The sequence below is a fragment of the Monodon monoceros genome, unplaced genomic scaffold (genome assembly GCF_005190385.1).
Source record: "Monodon monoceros isolate NGI ecotype Baffin Bay Population unplaced genomic scaffold, NGI_Narwhal_1 Super_Scaffold_2, whole genome shotgun sequence".
Taxonomy (NCBI): Eukaryota; Metazoa; Chordata; class Mammalia; order Artiodactyla; family Monodontidae; genus Monodon; species Monodon monoceros.
The window spans coordinates 92,502,838-92,520,337 of record NW_021703776.1 but is presented as its reverse complement, the minus strand read 5'-3'; the positions used below and the strand labels follow the sequence as shown (position 1 = coordinate 92,520,337).

Below are 17,500 nucleotides of genomic sequence, written 5' to 3'. Positions count from 1 at the left end.
CAAGTTAAGTAAGCAGCCGAATGCACATATAGGTCTGGAGCTCAGAAGAGGTCTCTATGGAAATACAAACCTGTGGTCTGTCTACCTACGGCTGACAATAAAGCCACTGCGAGCAGATGAGATCATACAGGGAGAGGGTATAAAGTGAGCAGAGGGTCTAGGGCAGAGTCTTAGAGAACTAACTCTGTAACCCCTGAGTAGAAGGGAGAAGTAAAAGGTGAGAAGGAATGGCCAGAGGAGTAGGAGGGAAAACAGATACCTGGCAGTCAGAAGCCAAGAAAAAAAAAAAGTGTCTCAAGGAGAGTCAACTGTGTCTAAAGCTGAGCAGTCAAAAAGGATGAGTAATAAAACTGGTGCGACTAACTCAAAAGAAGACCACACAGGATGTAGAATGGGTAGGAGGTAGGGAAGCAGAGAGAACCTATTCAAAAAGTTTAACTTAAAATAGGAGGAGGAAATGAGAGAGTGAAAAGGCCAGGGAGGACATACGAAAAACTGTGATGAATTGTGTGATGTGTTGAATCAAGGAATCTAGGACAGGAAGAAAGTGAAGAAGGCAGGGGTGAGTGATAGATTGGGAAGAAAATGGAGGGCCCAAGGGACAAGAAGTCTTGATAACACTGAAAAAGAGGAGTAAAGGAAGAAAACTGGAATAATAGAAGGCCGAAATGAGAGATTCAGATGCTTAAGTTCCATTTTCAAAAGTGGAACAAGGACAAGTGATGACAAGGTTTAGCATTCAACCAGTGAGAATGGGGAGAGTTGAAAGAGGGAAAGGATTAAAGTCCCAGGAATAGATTAAGTCAGAGAAAGGAAAGACAAGGTGTTGTTAGGTGGGATGTTCACATAAACACTCAGGGCATTCAGAAAGATAACAAGATAACAATGCCCTTTTCTCTTAAAGAGAAAAGGACATTGATAAGCCAGGCACCAAAGCCTAAGTCTAATGTAGATGAGATCCCAGAAAGCTGGGTGGTTTATGGTTTTATAATATAGCCAGATATTATGAGCCTCAAAGGAGAAAAGATTTTTATAAGAAGATGAAAGAGTAATGGTTTGGAATAGGTCCCGAGGAGCTAGGAGAATGGCAACCCCACCTCACAACCCACTTGAAGAGGAGGGCAGCTTCTATTCAAGACAGCTGCAGGGTAAGATTTTTGCAGGGAAAAAACTAAAATAGTATTATAAAAAATAATGTGAGGACTGTTATGTGAAAAGTTTGGGATTTTTTTTTTGTAAAGACAATAGAAGGAAACTACCTCAACATAACAAAGGACATATATGAAAAGCCCACAGCTGACATCATATTCAACAGAGAAGACTGAAAGCTTTTCCTTAAAGATCAGGAACAGGGCTTCCCTGGTGGCACAGTGGTTGAGAGTCTGCCTGCCAATGCAGGGCACACGGGTTCGTGCCCCGGTCTGGGAAGATCCCACATGCTGTGGAACGGCTAGGCCCGTGAGCCATGGCCGCTGAGCCTGTGCGTCCGGAGCCTGTGCTCCACAACGGGAGAGGCCACAACAGTGAGAGGTCCGCGTACCGCAAAAAAAAAAAAAAAAGATCAGGAACAAGGGAAGGATGCCCACTCTTGCCACTTCTATTAAACATAGTACTGGGAATCTTAGCCAGAGCAATTAGGCAAGAAAAAGAAATAAAAAGCATCCAAATTGGAAAGGAAGAAGTAAAACTGTTTGCAGATGATGTGATCTTACATGTAGGAAACACTAAAGAGTCCACACAAATAAGCTATTAGAAAAAACAAATTCAGCAAAGTTGCAAAAGTTTGCAAAGTTTACAAAATCAAACACAAAAATCAGTTGTGTTTTTATACACTAACAGTGAACAATTCAAAAAGGAAGTTAAAAAAAAAATCCCATGTACGGAACAGGATTAAAAAGCCCAGAGATAAACCCACACACCTATGGTCAACTAATCTATGACAAAGGAGGCAAGGATATACAATGGAGAAAAGACAGTCTCTTCAATAAATGGTGCTGGGACAACTGGACAGCTACATGTAGAAGAATGAAATTAGAACACTCCCTAACACCATACACAAAAATAAACTCAAAGTGGATTAAAGAGCGAAACATAAGACTGGACACCATAACACTCTTAGATGAAAACATAGGAAGAACACTCTTTGACATAAATCACAGCAAGATCTTTTTTGATCCACCTCCTAGAGTAATGGAAATAAAAACAAAAATAAACAAATGGGACTTAATGAAACTTAAAAGTTTTGGACAGCAAAGGAAACTATAAACAAGACGAAAAGACAACCCTCAGAATGGGAGAAAATATTTGCAAACGAATCAACGGACAAAGGATTAATCTCCAATATATACAAACAGTTCATGCAGCTCTATGTCAAGAAAAAACAACCCAATCAAAAAATGGGCAGAAGACCTAAATAGACATTTCTCCAAAGAAGACAGACAGATGGCCAAGAAGCACATGAAAAGCTGCTCAGCATCACTAATTATTAGAGAAATGCAAATCAAAACTACAATGAGGTAACACCTCACACCAGTTAGAATCGGCATCATCAGAAAATCTACAAACAATAAATGCTGGAGAGGGTGTGGAGAAAAGGGAACCCTCTTGCACTGTTGGTGGGAATGTAAATTGATACAGCCACTATGGAGAACAGTATGGAGGTTCCTTAAAAAACTAAAAACAGAATTACCATATGACCCAGCAATCCCACTACTGGGCATATACCCAGAGACAAACATAATTCAAAAAGACACATGCACCCCAATGTTCACTGCAGCACTATTTACAATAGCCTGGTCATGGAAGCAACCTAAATGCCCGTCGACAGGCGAATGGATAAAGAAGATGTGGTACATATATAAAATGGAATATTACTCAGCCATAAAAAGGAACAAAATTGGGTCATTTGTAGAGATGTGGATGGACCTAGAGACTTCATACAGAGTGAAGTAAGTCAGAATGAGAAAAACAAGTATCGTATATTAATGCATATATGTGGAATTTAGAAAAACGGTACAGATGAACTGGTTTGCAAGGCAGAAATAGAGACACAGATGTATAGAACAAACGTATGGACACCAAGGGGGGAAAGCAGGGGCAGGGGTACTGGTGGTGGGATGAATTGAGAGATTCGGATTGACATGTATACACTGATGTGTATGAAATAAATAATAAGAACCTGCTGTATAAAAAATAAAATAATTCAAGAAAAAGGGGAAAAATTTTTTAAAATCCCATTTACAATAGCACTGAAAAGAATAAAATATTTAGGAATAAATATTTTAACCAAGGAGGTGAAAGACCTGTATACTAAAAATGATAAAACACTGCTGAAAGAAATTAAAGAAGACACAAATGAATGGAAAGACATCCGATGCTCATGGATTGGAAGGCTTAATATTGTTAAAATGTCCATACTGGGCTTCCCTGGTGGCGCAGTGGTTGGGAGCCCACCTGCCGATGCGGGGGACACGGGTTCATGCCCCAGTTCGGGAGGATCCCACATGCCACGGAGCGGCTGGGCCTGTGAGCCATGGCCGCTGAGTCTGCGCGTCCGGAGTCTGTGCTCCGCGGTGGGAAAGGCCACAACAGTGAGAGACCCGCGTACCGCAAAAAAAAAAAAAAAAAAAGTCCATGCTACGCAAAATGAGCTACATATTCAATATAATCCCTATCAAAATTCTAGTGGCATTTTGGAAAAAATAGGAAAAACCATCCTAAAATGCATATGGAATCTCAAAGGGCCCTGAATAGCCAAAAGAATACTGAAAAAGAACAAAGTTAGAGGCCTATCACTAATTTCAAAACATATTACAAAGCTACAGTAATTAAAACAGTATGATACTGGCATAAAGACAAACATATAGATCAGTGGAACAGAACAGAGAGCCCAGAAATAAATTCTCACATATATGATCAAATGATGTTTGACAAGGGCACCTAGGAGACACACTGGGGAAAGAACTCGAAATGGATTAAAGACCTAAACCTAAGACCTAAAACTATAAAACTCCTAGGAAAAAAACATAGCAGGGGAGCTTTTTGACACTGGATTTGGCAATGATTTCTTAGATGTGACACCAAAAGCAAAAACAGACAAATGGAATTACATCAAGCTTTAAAACTTCTGTGTAGGGGCTTCCCTGGTGGCACAGTGGTTGAGAGTCTGCCTGCCGATGCAGGGGACACGGGTTCGTGCCCCAGTCCAGGAAGATCTCACATGCCGCGGAGCGGCTGGGCCCGTGAGCCATGGCTGCTGAGCCTGCGCGTCCGGAGCCTGTGCTCCGCAACGGGAGAGGCCACAACAGTGAGAGGCCCGCATACCACAAAAAAAAAAAAACTTCTGTGCATCAAAGGACAATCAACAGAGAGAAAAAGGTCAATCTATGGAATAGAAGAAAACATTTGCGAATCATGTATCTCATAAAAGGTTAAAGAACTCCTACAACTCAACAAATAACCTGATTTTTTTTAATGGGCAAAAAACTTGAACAGACATTTCTCCAAATAAGATAAACAAATGGCCAGCAAACATATGAAAAAATGCTCAGTATCACTAATCATTAAGAGAAACGCAAACGAAAACCACAGAACGCCATATCGCACCCATTAGGATGGCCAATATCAAAAAAAAAAAACAACCAGAAAATAACAAGTGTTGATAAGGATGTGGAGAAATTGGGATTGCAAAATGGTGCAGCCACTATGGAAAACAGTATGGAGTCTCCTCAAAAATTTTAAAACAGAAATACCATCTGATCTAGCAATCCCACTTCTGGGTATATACCCAAAAGAATTAAAAACAGGATGTTACAGCCATATCTGCACACCCAAGTTCAACGTAGCATTATTCTCAATATCCAAGAGGTGGAAGCAACCCAAATGTCCATCAACATATAAACAAAGAAATGTGGTATATACATACAATGGAATATTATTCAGCCTTAAAAATAGAAGGAAATCCTGCCATATGCTACATCAATGAACCATAAGGACATTATGCTAAGTGAAATAAGCCAGTTACAAAAGACAAGTACTACATGATTCCACTCATACGAAGTATCTAAAGCAGTCAAACTTACGGAAACAGAAAATAGAATGGTGGTTGCCAGGAGCTGGAAGGAGGAGGAAATGGGGAGTTGTATTCAGTGGGGGTAAAGTTTCCATTTTGCAAGATGAAAAAGTTCTAGAGATCTGCTGTACAGCAATATGAATATATTTAACACTACTGAGTGTACACTTAAAAATGGTCAAGGTGGTAAATTTCCTTTTAGTGTTTTTTTACCACAATTTTTTAAAAGGGGGAGGGAGGGGTGCTAAATAGCACCAGAGCATGCGGAGAGAAGTCTGAGAAAAGGAAGCTATGCAGGACAATGGGGGGTTGCATTCTGAGCAGTAACCCTGAATGTCAAGGGTAGAGACAGAGCAAATGATGCCTCCAGCCTCCTGCTACACTTCTAGTTCAAGTTGTTTCAGATCCAACTGAGAATGAGGCCTCTGACGTGTCACAGACTTAATGGGCCTTTTTTAAAGTCTCAAGACTACGCTGGCGAGAAATTATTATGGTACCTTAAAGACATCCTGAACAGGGGACACGGTTATTTCCTCACATCTTCACCCAGCAGTAGCAATGGCAATAATCCACAGCAGGTGGGAGGTTCTCCCGCCTTAAGCCAGCTGTGGCCTGGACTGGGTGCTCCTAAATAGGAAATCCTAGTTCCTACCCTGGCAGGAGGTATAAGGAACCTTTCCTCGAGGGCTTAAATGTTACGGCTCAAATTTGCCGAAAAATGTTACGGAAAGACCCGAACGAACTTATTGGCCAGCCCAATAGTTTGAAAAGGGAGGAAAAGCCAAACATTATATGCTCCATACACAATTTGTTAAAACATTTCCTCTGCCCTTCTCTTTTTTATATATTAAAATTTTAAGATTCTTAGGTCTGTTCTTTATACGCTAGCTAATGGAATTCAAGTGCTTAGCCTTGAGAAGACTTAGAAAGAAAAGGGGGGAATGTTCCATCTTTTCCACACCTGCAAAAAGTAGACACCATGAGCATCATAAATTATCTCTGATAGTGGTGAATTGAGAACGTTCACAGAAGTACCAGTACCTTTCCAATGTGGAGACTTCCATTATAAAGCCTGTTCCGTTTTCTGTTTAACAAAGCAGTTATTCAGGACACTCGGATGTCAGAGAATGTTGCTATATATTTAAGACGTAGCCCTGAATCCCCAAAAGACTGCAATTTGATCGGCTCTCTTAGTAATCTGTATAATTTTTATATAAAAGCTGTTCATTTAAATCTTATCACCATGTGAATCCAGAAGAGGAGCTCTGGCACCTTCTTCTCCCCACAGACCTGAAAAGCTAATAAAACCCATGAGTGCCTGGAATTCCTTATTCAAACAAAAGGTCTGAACGTCTAAGTTTCATTCAAATGAACTAATGGGTTCATTAGTTTTGCTGTTGCTAATGGGTTAGATGAGGAAAATCACAGGGGTTGCAGGTAGCAGACTCAGTGTCTAGCAATGGGCACTATTAGAGATCAAGAGACCATAGCGAGAAACAGAAGGACCACCCAAGGACACGTGTGAGTTCCAACCCTCTACTATTACTAGGGAAGTCCCTTGTCTCTCTCTAGGCGACCCTCAATTTCTCCCCGTTCTGATCTCGCTGCAGTAATCTGTGTCCACTGAAGTACGAGTGTTAATAGCTCTATACAGTTTCCATCTTTCAGAACTGGGTACAACAAGAAGCCTTTGTCTTTGAGGTTTTAACATTTGCTTTCCTTTTACAACACACTGTTTTACAGAGACAAGCACAGCTAAACAGGATTTTAACCATAGGCCCTTTTGAACTGTTTTGTTGTTGCATGTGAAGGTGGGGGGTATGGGGGCTGTCAGATATTTACCAGTGTTTTCCATAGAGCCAGTGGCCTCCCCATGTCATCAGGCAGATCCCAGCTGTAGTTTTTTTCCAATGATTTCGAAGTGTTTTAAAGAACACAGTCATCTTCTCTTAGGGGTTTGCTAGATTAGTAGAGGCAGAAAAGAAAAAAATATAATTGTCCAAGGGAATCGTGCAGAATCCCTATGACTGTCTTCAGTTCTTTCATCCTCTCCATGTTTTCCTTCCTCCCTCCTTTTCCTTCCTAGTTACATCATCTTCATCTCCTCACCCACCCACCTACCCTTTCTTTCTTTTTCTTTCTTTCCTTCCTTCCTTCCTTCCTTCTTTCTTTCTTTCTTTCTTCACTTCTTTCCACCTAAACTATACTTTTTTCTTCTCTCATCACTTTTTCTTAGAAGGAAGGGGGAGAGAAGCAGGAAGAGAAGAAGGGAATTCTAGGTGTCCTGTCTTTGCTTTCTCCTTACAGTCATTATACCGCTATTTAAGAGTATCTGCTTATCTGGGAATTCCCTGGCCATCCAGTGGTAGGACTCGGCACTCTCACTGCCAGGGCCTGGGTTCGATCCCCGGTCGGGGAACTAAGATCCCGCAAGCCGTGCGGCACGGCCAGAAAAAAAAAGGAAAAATAAAAAAAAGAGTGTCTGCTTATCCATTATATATAAAGTGTATATCATCAAATTAGTAATCAAACTAGTAATGTAAAGGGATTATTCAAAATAGGAGAAAACACTAGGCCCTCAATAGAACATTCACAGAAAACTCAATGAAGAGGAAATGCACATAGCTCTGTAAAAATGCTCAACTTCCTGAGTAATCAAAGACATGCAAATTACAAAGAACTATCACTATTCACCTATAAAATTACCAAAATTTTTAAATGATTATACTCACTGATGACAAAATGAGATAGACACACACTCCTATACGGAAGGCAAACTAGCATAACTTTACTCAAAAACAAAGTAACCATATAAACCTATTCTGTTTCTTTTCGTCACAGCACTTATCCTGTGATGATCCTTACGTGCTAGTTTGTTTATTAACTTACCCCCCTGGAATGTAAACTCCGTGAGAGTAAAGATTTTGACTGTTCTGGTCACTGCAGTATCCCTGTGTCTAAAATAAAACCTGGCACATAACAGCCATTCGGTAAATAACTGTTGAATGTGATGGGGTTCAAGACATGCTACCCCAAAATACGGCACCTTGCAGAGTGGATATTTTAAGCGGAAGGAGTTCGGGAAAATGGCAGAAGCAGGAAGGTCACCCTGCCCACCTGCCCACCTTGCCCTTCTTCCCTGAAACAGATCATAAAATCCTCCAGTGAGAGGTGCCTGCCCTATACCCAGCAGGAAGGATCCATTTGTCTCCAAAGAAAAAGGGATGCCAAGAAGAATCCTAACACACAGGCCTTGCTGTTTCCCATTTGCTATAATTACCTCATACCCTTCACCCTATCACGCTCCTCCACGACTGTCTAAAATAAAATACTCGGGCCTGTTTCCTTGGGTCTTCATTTCTTTATGAAGGCTCTCATATCATGTAAAACATATTGAGTAAACGTGTATGCTTTCCTCCTGTTGATCAGTCTTTGTCAGTCTAATTTCCAGACCTAGCTAGGGACCCTATGAAGGTTAAGGAACACTTTTCCCCCCACTACATTAAATTTTTTTTCACTAAGAATTTTTGTTGATGTGGAAAAAACTAAAAATATAATGTTAAGTAAAATTAGCAGGATTAAAAAGCCTTATGGAATTGGTATTTACCAATTATGTCCAAACATGAATATAAATGAAAAAAAATACCAGTAGAAATAAACACACAGAAACTTTAAGTAATTCCCTCTTGATTGTGAGAAAATGGGTGACATTTATTTTACATCTTAAATTGCAATGTATTTTCTAAATTTTCTAAAAATAAATATAAATTATTTTCTAAACAGATACAGAAAATTTTTATGACTTTGTGTGCATGAGGTAAACAGACCAAGAAAAAAAAATCTTCAGCTTTTGGTGAAGATTCTAGTTCTTTTATTACTCCCTTTAACCACGAAGACTCTCTTCTTGACCTAACTTTAATCGGGCTCCTCTGAGCTCTGCTGGACAAGGCCCTAGCTTGGGCTTCCCTCTCCACCCTTGTAGAATCCAGTTTGAGCAAGAATCCTACTTAGTTTAGTGAAAATCCCCCACCTCCACCGTTGGTATCTGACCACCCTGGATATCTTATCACTCTGGTCTGCCTTCAGCAAGAACTCTACTGAGTCAGCCTAACAAGAATTCCCCTTAACCCTGATGTTCCCTCTTAGTAATTTTCCATCCACTGATGCCCACCCTGCCCCTTGGCTATAAACCCCCATTTGTCCTCGTTGGAGTCAGAGTTGAGTCCAACCTCCTTCCCCCACTCTAAGGCCACCACTGCAGTGGTCTCTACATCCACCCAGATGCCTCTCCCTACCCTTGAGTAAAGTCTGCCTGACCGTTCTTTAACAAGTGTCACTACATACTTTTTTCTTTAACACTACCATTGCTTAAAATTCCTCTCAAGGCCAGACACATCCTTATCACCAGCAACAATGAAGCCAGTGCCAGGAAGCCCACCTGCCTGTGAATCAGAGCCACAGTCCAGGATGGTACACAAAGGAACCCAAAGGCACACGTGATAATTAGATGCCTCTCCATCGCACCTTAAAGCACTCGTTCATTCAGCATGCTAGACTCTGTGCTGGGTGCTAGGAAGAGAAGCACAAGCCTCTATTCTCAAGTGCTGGCAACTGTTAAACCCACAAATGCAAAACAATTACACAATTTATGATTGTAATACAGTGGGAAGGATGTTGAGGGGTAAGTCATGGCTCTGTCAGAAGCCACAAGAATGACCCAATGTAGACTGGAGGTGACACGGTGGTCCACGGTTGGGGGAAGTCTTCCCAGAGGCGTGACATTTACCCTGGGTCTTGGAGAATGAGGAGTACCAAATGAGAAGCTAAAGAGATTAATGTGCATAAAGGCATAAATGATAGCAAGGTATGTTCAGGGAAACACAGGTGGGTAGTCAGGTATAAAGAGCAGGGTAAATATGGAAGGTGAGAACAAGGCCTCTCAAACTCTAGTGTAAAACTTGTTAAAATGCAGATTCTTGGGCATTACCCCCTGAGATTCTGACTTGTTCTGGTTGGGCTGTTAGTGAAACCGAGCAGGACCCTGTGGGGCTCCTGGGTACGAAAGCCTTTCTGTGTCTCCCATTTCTAGACCTTCCGAGTTCCAAAGGGCAGGTTCAAACAGTTGCTAATCAGGGAAGGGAAGGGATACAGAGACAAGGGAGGAACAGTCAAAAAACATTAGTGCAGCCTTGGGGCAGGGTCCTGGTTCCACCTCAAGGGATACACATAACAGTATCTTCGAGCTCTTCCACAGAACTAAAACCCCCAACAAATGGAAGATGGTAACTACTTGAAGAAGCAACCTTCATTTCAGAGAGGCCACAGCTTAACCTCGAGAATCACAGAAGCTCATCAGAAGACCACCTGAGGCCAGATTAAAGGAACGCAGGCCCTGCGCACACCCTGAGCCTTATAAGCAACCCCGCCCTTGAACCACTGTTATAAAACTCCTCACCAAATCCCCCTGGGTTGGGACACACAGTTTTTGAGGGCATGAGCCTGCTGTGTCCCCCTCTGCCTGGCAAAGCAATAAAGCTATTCTTTTCTACTTCACCCAAAACTCTGTCTCCAAGATTCAATTCGGCACCAGTGCACAGAGGCCGAGTTTTTGGCATCATCGTCTTCATTATTAATGAGTACTCCCATGCTCCTAGTGGAGGTCAGCACCACATTTTGAGAAATAGTAGTCTGGAGATAAAGGATGGGGAAGGTCGGGAAGGTTCAGAAAAGATCAGGAAGGACCTTGACTCCACGCTAAAGACTTTGGATGTTACATTGAAAATGATGAAAAACCTTGAAGGGATTTAAGCAAGTGAGTGATAGGATCACATTTGGACTGTAGAAAGATCACTTTGTAGCAGAATGGAAAATGGGCTCGAGGAAGTTGAGCTAAAAGCTACAGAGAGCCGGTAGCAAGTTCTACCACAATCTCTAGGCACATAACGAAGGAAGAAGCAAAGGAGACAGAGAGAGGATAGATGTGGCAGATCTTTAGAAAATAGAATCTAGCAGCCATTGGTGATCAACTGATTGTAGGAGGTGAGAGAAGAGGAACCAAGCCAGTTTTGTACTTGGGCAACTTACTGAATAGTGATTTCAATCATGAGAGTTGGATTGTAGGTTCATGAAGAAAAGTGTCGGAGATATTGAGTTTGAGATGCCTGTGGCGCATCCAATGGAAATGATCAATGGATGTCTGGACTTAGCAGTCTGAAGCCAGGAGAAATTGTCTGGATGGAAGATATAGATTTGGGACTCATCAGTGTGAAGGAGATAAAGTTGGAGTACAGGTAAAATATACAAGGCAAGGACAGAAGTTAGAGAACAACCTAACAGTCGTTAAGAGTCTGTTTTAAGGCCACCCATGACCCACTGGAACTCCCTTTGTGTCAATGGGTCTGCGTATTACAAAACTACTGTGGAAACATGCAGGCAACCTAGTATAGTGGAAAGAGCGCTGGTCCAAGGGTCTTGAGGCCTAGATTCTAGTCCAACTTTTGTTACTTACTGGCAGTGAGAGCCTGGGTAAATCATTTAACCTGTCTCTATGTTCTCATTAGTAAAATGAGGATACACCTGCTCTGATTAACTCATTTGGCTGCGAAGATCACATCTGATGGGGCTGTGAATGCACTTTCCTCCTTAGTAAAATGAGGATACACCTGCTCTGCTTAACTCATTTGGCTGTAAAGTTCACATCTGTGAGGGGTATGGATGCACCTTGTAAATTTTTCCGGATTTAAGTCATCATCAAATATGTAATATATTAGCTAGCAGTGTATATGCCTTCTAAGTACCCAACAGAACTCTTATTCCCCAATCTCAGTAAAAACTTAAATTTTTACTGAAAAAATAAAATTTGGCACATAATAGCCATCCGATAAATAACTGTTGCATGTCTCGTCCGAAATGCATGGGTTTCGTTTTTTTTTCCCAAGAACTCCCCAATTCTGATTGTATTCGACCCTCCTCACCATGAGGCGGGGCTTTTCTCACGAGACTTGGGACCCCACAATGGGCAGGTTCTGTCTGTGCATCTCTAGCAAACAGAACCTAGTAAACCACCTGGAATGAACGAACCAATCAACCAATCCATCAAGCAATCAGAAACCATTCGCCCCATTTTGCAAATGAGTTAGCTGAATCGCTCCCCCCGGCCCCGAGAGAAGTGGGTACGGGTCACGCAAGTTCAAGGCAGCTCTGGGGCTAAACCCCAGGCCACCAGCCTCCCGCAGCGGCAACAGGAACCCCGCCGTCCGCAGGGAGCCCTCCCCGCCCGGTTCCGTCCGGCCCTCGCTCCCACCCTCCGCCCGCACCCGGGTCGCGACGCCCACCCCACGCCCCGGGGCCCTCCCCGCCCGCCCGGGCGGGGTCCCCGAGCCCCGCTCCCGGCTCCCCGCCCCGGCACTGCAGCACTCACCAAGACGGGTCCAGCGCGCAAGCTGCCTTTCCTGTGTGCTCGCTCAAGATTCCCCGGCTCTTTGAAGGGAAACCGCTGCCGCCGCCCTTGGGTTCCGCAGCGGGTTCCTGGCGCGCAAGGAGGGTGCGGTTTGCAGCGGCCGCCCGAGGCGCGCCGGTGTGTATGTTTGTGTGTGTGTGGGGGGGGGCGGGCGGTGCCTTCAGTTTTCGATCGCTCATTTATTCATCCATTCAGCCTTATCATCCATCCCTCTGTCGCTCAACAATATTTTATGGAAAGCCTACCAAGACAAACACTGCTTTAGGACCTGGCACTAAATCGGAGAATAACTAAATGAACAGGGCAATTTCAGGTAGTGCTATGTACCACGAAGAAAACGAAAACAGGTGATAGAAAAGGAGTGGGGTGGGGGGAGAACTATTTTAAGTTAGGCCGTCTAAGTTAGGCCTCTCCGAGTAAGGGGCAATTAACCTGAGACCTGAAGGCGAGAAGCCGCAGGTCAAGCAAAGATCCAGAGGAAAACAGAACCTGAAAGAGGGCACGGCCAGTGCAAAATCTGTAAAGCCTGAGGCAGCTTACCAAGTCGGGGGCCAGTGCGAGTGAAGCAGAGACAACTAAGCAATAAGAGGTAGCGATGAAGCCGGAGGGGTGGGCAAGACGGGCCATGGTGGTGAGGAGTTCCGACATTATATGGAACGGGCTGTGAAGACCCTGAGAGGATTCAGTCAGGGGAATGACCTGATCTGGTTTGCATTTTAAACACCTCTGGCCACAGTGTAGTGAATAGATTCTAGAGAGCCAGAGAGCTGCAGAGAAGCCAGGGCCCATGCTGACCACCAGAGAGCAGTTCTAGTTCTCTGTCCGCCTCCCACCAGTTCCCCCACCCGCACGTGTGCTGTGGGCACCATACCAGTCAGTCAAGGTTTCTTTTCTTCTCCCATCCATCACTGGATCAACCAACATTTGCTGAGTGCTGCGCATGCGCTAGGCACAGGGGATGCACTCCTGTGCAGCACCCACCCCCGCCCATTGTCCCTGCCCTCATAGAGCTTGCAGTCTAGTTTCCCCATTTACTGCATAAAGACACGCATCCTTACTATCGCCCCCCAGATGAATGTTTTAAGAGAAATGAGAACCACCGACGAGATTATGGTGCAGTAAAGCATACTCGGCCGGGTTCTAATCCTCAGGACCCCACACTACCAGTAGGGTGAACTTCCTAGCCCTTCCACCTGTCAATTAGGAGACTGGATCACCGTAAAAAATCTCTTCTAGCTATACGATGTTGTGATATTCTAGGTATGAGAGACAGTTATTTTCAACTCTCCTTTTCCAACCATCTAAAACATTTGCATTTGATAATGAGTTGCTGAACTCCTTGCCTGCAGGCTAGAAAAATCTGGAACTTGATGCTGCATGGTCCAATGGGCAGACTAAGCTTTAGGGTTTCAGCAAAAAAGTGAGAAAAGTTTGGCTTAAATGAATTTTCCATAATTTTCCAATCAGAAAATGAAGAAATATAGAAAGAAGCTTTTTCTTAAAATATATACCTATACTTTATATATAGATGTATATTTTGTGTATGTATCCTTTTTATATATGTATACCTTTTCTTGTTGTTTTAGGGCTGATTTTATTTTTGTTTTGGATTACACAGTGACAGGGAGCTCTGCACTCATTTCTGTCTTTAGGGTCAACGAAGAACAGAATCCAGTCTCGCTGGGACACCTGCATCACGTGTGGATGTGATCTGACCACGCTGAGTGTGCTCACGTGCATGCTGGCCTGTGAGCGCCCCTGGGAGGACAGCTGTGCAAGCATGGCCGTGTATCTGTGCACATGGTGCGGATAGTTTTATGGCAGTGAAAAGAGGCCTCCCTCTGTGGTCTGTGACTTATTGGCACAATTGGATGAGAGCATAGCACTGCCCAGGCTGCAGATGGGCATTTAGTGTGGTCTTTACGCTGCACTTAGCCAGTGCGGGAAGGCAGCACTGTCCAGTAGGTAAATGTATTTGCACCTTTGGAACCAGGTGCCTGGACTGGAATTCCAGCTCTGCCACATACTAGCTGAGGGAGTTGAACAATACCTTTAATTTCTTTGTACCTAAGTTTCTATAATGATGATGATAATAACTGTATCTACTTCAATGGATTGTCATGAGGAGTAAATGAGTCCATACACGTAAATCCTTTAGAAAAGTACATAGAACAGAGTTAACACTCAATAAATATTTGTGGTGTTTTTGTTTTTTTCCTGTAGCCACTGCCTAAACCTCAAGCAACTACCAGTTAACCAGAAAATCCCTGGGATCCACCAGGTACCCTGGGAGGAAGAATATGTATTTGGCAAAACTGGGATGAGCTGAGAGTTTCAAGCCCACCGGGAGCAGGCCATCTGTGCACATGGATGGAGTGCTAGTCGGCCAGGGCGAGAATTCTGAGTACCGACCCCTCCCCAATCCACCCCCCCAGGGTCACTGAAGACAGGAGACAGGAACGTTAACTCACAGAGGGCTGATGCCAAAGAACCAGGGCTGGGATGAGATTTCAGATCCCCTGTTCAAAACGGAGGTCACAGCTTTGACTCTCCCAAAGCTCCGGGGAGAGGGCGTGAAGGTCTCACCGGAAGGTAACATCTGGATGGGGTTGAGCTGTGGGAAAAGAAAACTCTGGTTTTATTTGAGTTAGAGCCACGCACTGTTGAAAAGCTCAGGCATCACAAGGCAGATGCCCAGAATGCCTGTCAAGAAGGGTGACAGGCCCCTGCCACCAGGGAGAAAAGAGCACCCCACGGGGGAGGCAGTCCCTCCAGGGAAGGGAGAACAAGGGCATGTGAGGGTCGTGTGTCTCACAGCCCACCTCACTCAGGACTAGTCGAGTCGTGTTCGTGAGACCATTAGGGAATATTTGTTCGTTTTCTTTATTTCTTTAATATGAAGGCTTTAATTAATTGTGGCCAGTGTGGCAGTAATTGGGAATGTTGGTGTCAGGCTGTTGAGTTCCTAGCAGAGAAGTCTCCCAGGTTTTTATCTGGATTCTCAGACTAGAGAAAATAAGACATCTCCGCAAAATAAAGCCTCAGAATTACATCTGCAAAAGAGAGGAGTGTAGCCATGGTGTGGGGCATGTCTCTGAGAGAGACCTTTGTGTTCCCTCCTTAAATTGCACGTTTGTATAAACAGGAACAATAGGTCATATGGCTCAGATAGGTCACCTGCAAATGGGAAAATACCTGCATCAAAATGGGAGTAAGCCATAAATTCATCTCTGAGGAATTAACTGTACCCATCACAGGACACATGTATTTCCTGACACTGTAAAGCATTCTTGAAGCAGCCCATTTATTTTTGAAATGATATAATTTATACTATTAATATTTTTGCTGTAGAAACTGCCCTGTTTTGGCCACATTGTTTAAGCCAATGATTGCCCCTTCGTATCCTTTCTAGAGGCACACAGTTGTAAATAAATAAGTGAAGGATTATCCCTGTTTCAGATGTAGAAAACGGATGGACGGATGCCGGAGGGGGGGGGGGAAGAGGGAGGTGGGATGAATTGGGAGATTGGGATTGACATATATACACTACTACGCATAAAAAAGATAACTGATGAGAACCTACTGTAGAGCACAGGGAACTCTACTCAATGCTCTGTGGTGACCTAAATGGGAAGGAAATCCAAAAAAGAGGGGATATATGTATACGTATAGCTAATTCACTTTGCTATACAGCAGAAACTAACACAACATTGTAAAGCAACTATACTCCCCCCCTCAAAAAAAAGTGAAGAAAAAAAAAAAAGATCAGAAATTGAAAAAAAAAACAAAACATTATCCGTGTTTACATAAGTTAACCCCACCCACATTCTGTGGGGGGATAGAGTGGAAGCCACATCCTACACATGTAGTCTGTAAGGCCACAAATGACACTAAAACATGGAAACCTCTCAGAGGCTCTTTTCAGGCATCATGACCAGGGCTGAGCAGTGGACATGGAGATGCGCCACCTGGATCCCCCTTCAAGGAAAGACCTGCTGTCCCAGCTGCCAGGACCACTGTGATAGACAGCCCCTGCAGGGGCAGCCTCCATGCAGCGAGCCATCTTAACCGGTGTCACGCCCTTCTGGAAGTGACCCACATCTAATGACCTGACCCAGAAGAAAGTACAACAGCTTTGTCACTTTAGACCCAAATAAGACACCTCTGACCAGTTATCCTAGCCCCAGAGCTCCTCATGGGGTCAGCTGCGGCTGTCAGGCTGCATCATAGCTCGGCTTCTCCCTCTACTCCATCCTGCTTCCTTCTCTCCCTTTTTGCAGGTGTTGATTCTGAACGCTAAACACTGTATGCAAGACAGCATAATAACCCCCCCAAAATGTCCGTGTCCATCCCCAGAACCTATGAATACTCTGTAGATGTGTTTAAGTTAAGGATCTTGAGATAGGAAGAGTATCCTGCATTATCCAGGTGGACCCAGTATAATCCCAAGGATCTTTATAAGAAGGAGACCAGAGATCAGAGAGAGAGAAGATGTCGCTCTGCTGGCTTTGAAGGTGGAAGAAGGGGTCACAAGCCAAGGAACATAGGCAGTCTCCAGAACCTGGAAAAAGTAAGAAAATAAGTTCTCCTTTAGAGCCAGAGAGCACACAGCCCTACAGACCCATTTTAGGTTTCTGACCTTCAGAACTGTAGGATAAGAAATGTGTGTTGTTTTAAGCTACTGAGTTTGTGGTAATTTGTTACAGCAGCCAATAGGAAATTAATATACACTGTCACAGAATATACTTCCTGGAGAATCCAATCTAGACAGGTTGATATTTCAATACTTTCAGTGAATCAAAATTAAAACGAAATTATTTTTCTGTCTGCCATTTTGTTTGTTTAGGGCCATTTGTGCAATCCCTCACCCATCCCCAGAGCAAACCTGTAGTGCCCCCTTTCCTTCTCTCTGCTCATCCAAATCACATCCTTCCTGCAGCCTTTCCTGAGAGCTACCCTTGTTGATCTAC

The 17,500-nt window shown here is 43.6% G+C and overlaps 1 protein-coding gene across 6 annotated transcripts in view; it reads right to left on the bottom strand.

The window, feature by feature from the left end:
- The window catches only part of AGK (acylglycerol kinase), an 86,381-nt gene extending 73,861 nt beyond the window's left edge, over positions 1 to 12,520 (bottom strand). For 2 of the 6 annotated variants that reach the window (XM_029233102.1, XM_029233105.1), the window contains exons 1-2: positions 11,156 to 12,317; positions 6,914 to 7,031 (exon numbers count right to left, since the gene is read on the bottom strand). In XM_029233102.1, coding sequence (XP_029088935.1) covers positions 6,914 to 7,014 — 101 coding nt within the window. In that variant the 5' untranslated portion in view covers positions 7,015 to 7,031; positions 11,156 to 12,317. Of the gene's footprint in view, positions 1 to 6,913; positions 7,032 to 7,960; positions 8,008 to 11,155; positions 12,334 to 12,491 lie in introns of those variants that run through there. The other 4 variants (XM_029233099.1, XM_029233100.1, XM_029233103.1 and 1 more) reach the window with 4 other exon arrangements.
- Between the last annotated feature and the right edge of the window lie 4,980 nt (positions 12,521 to 17,500).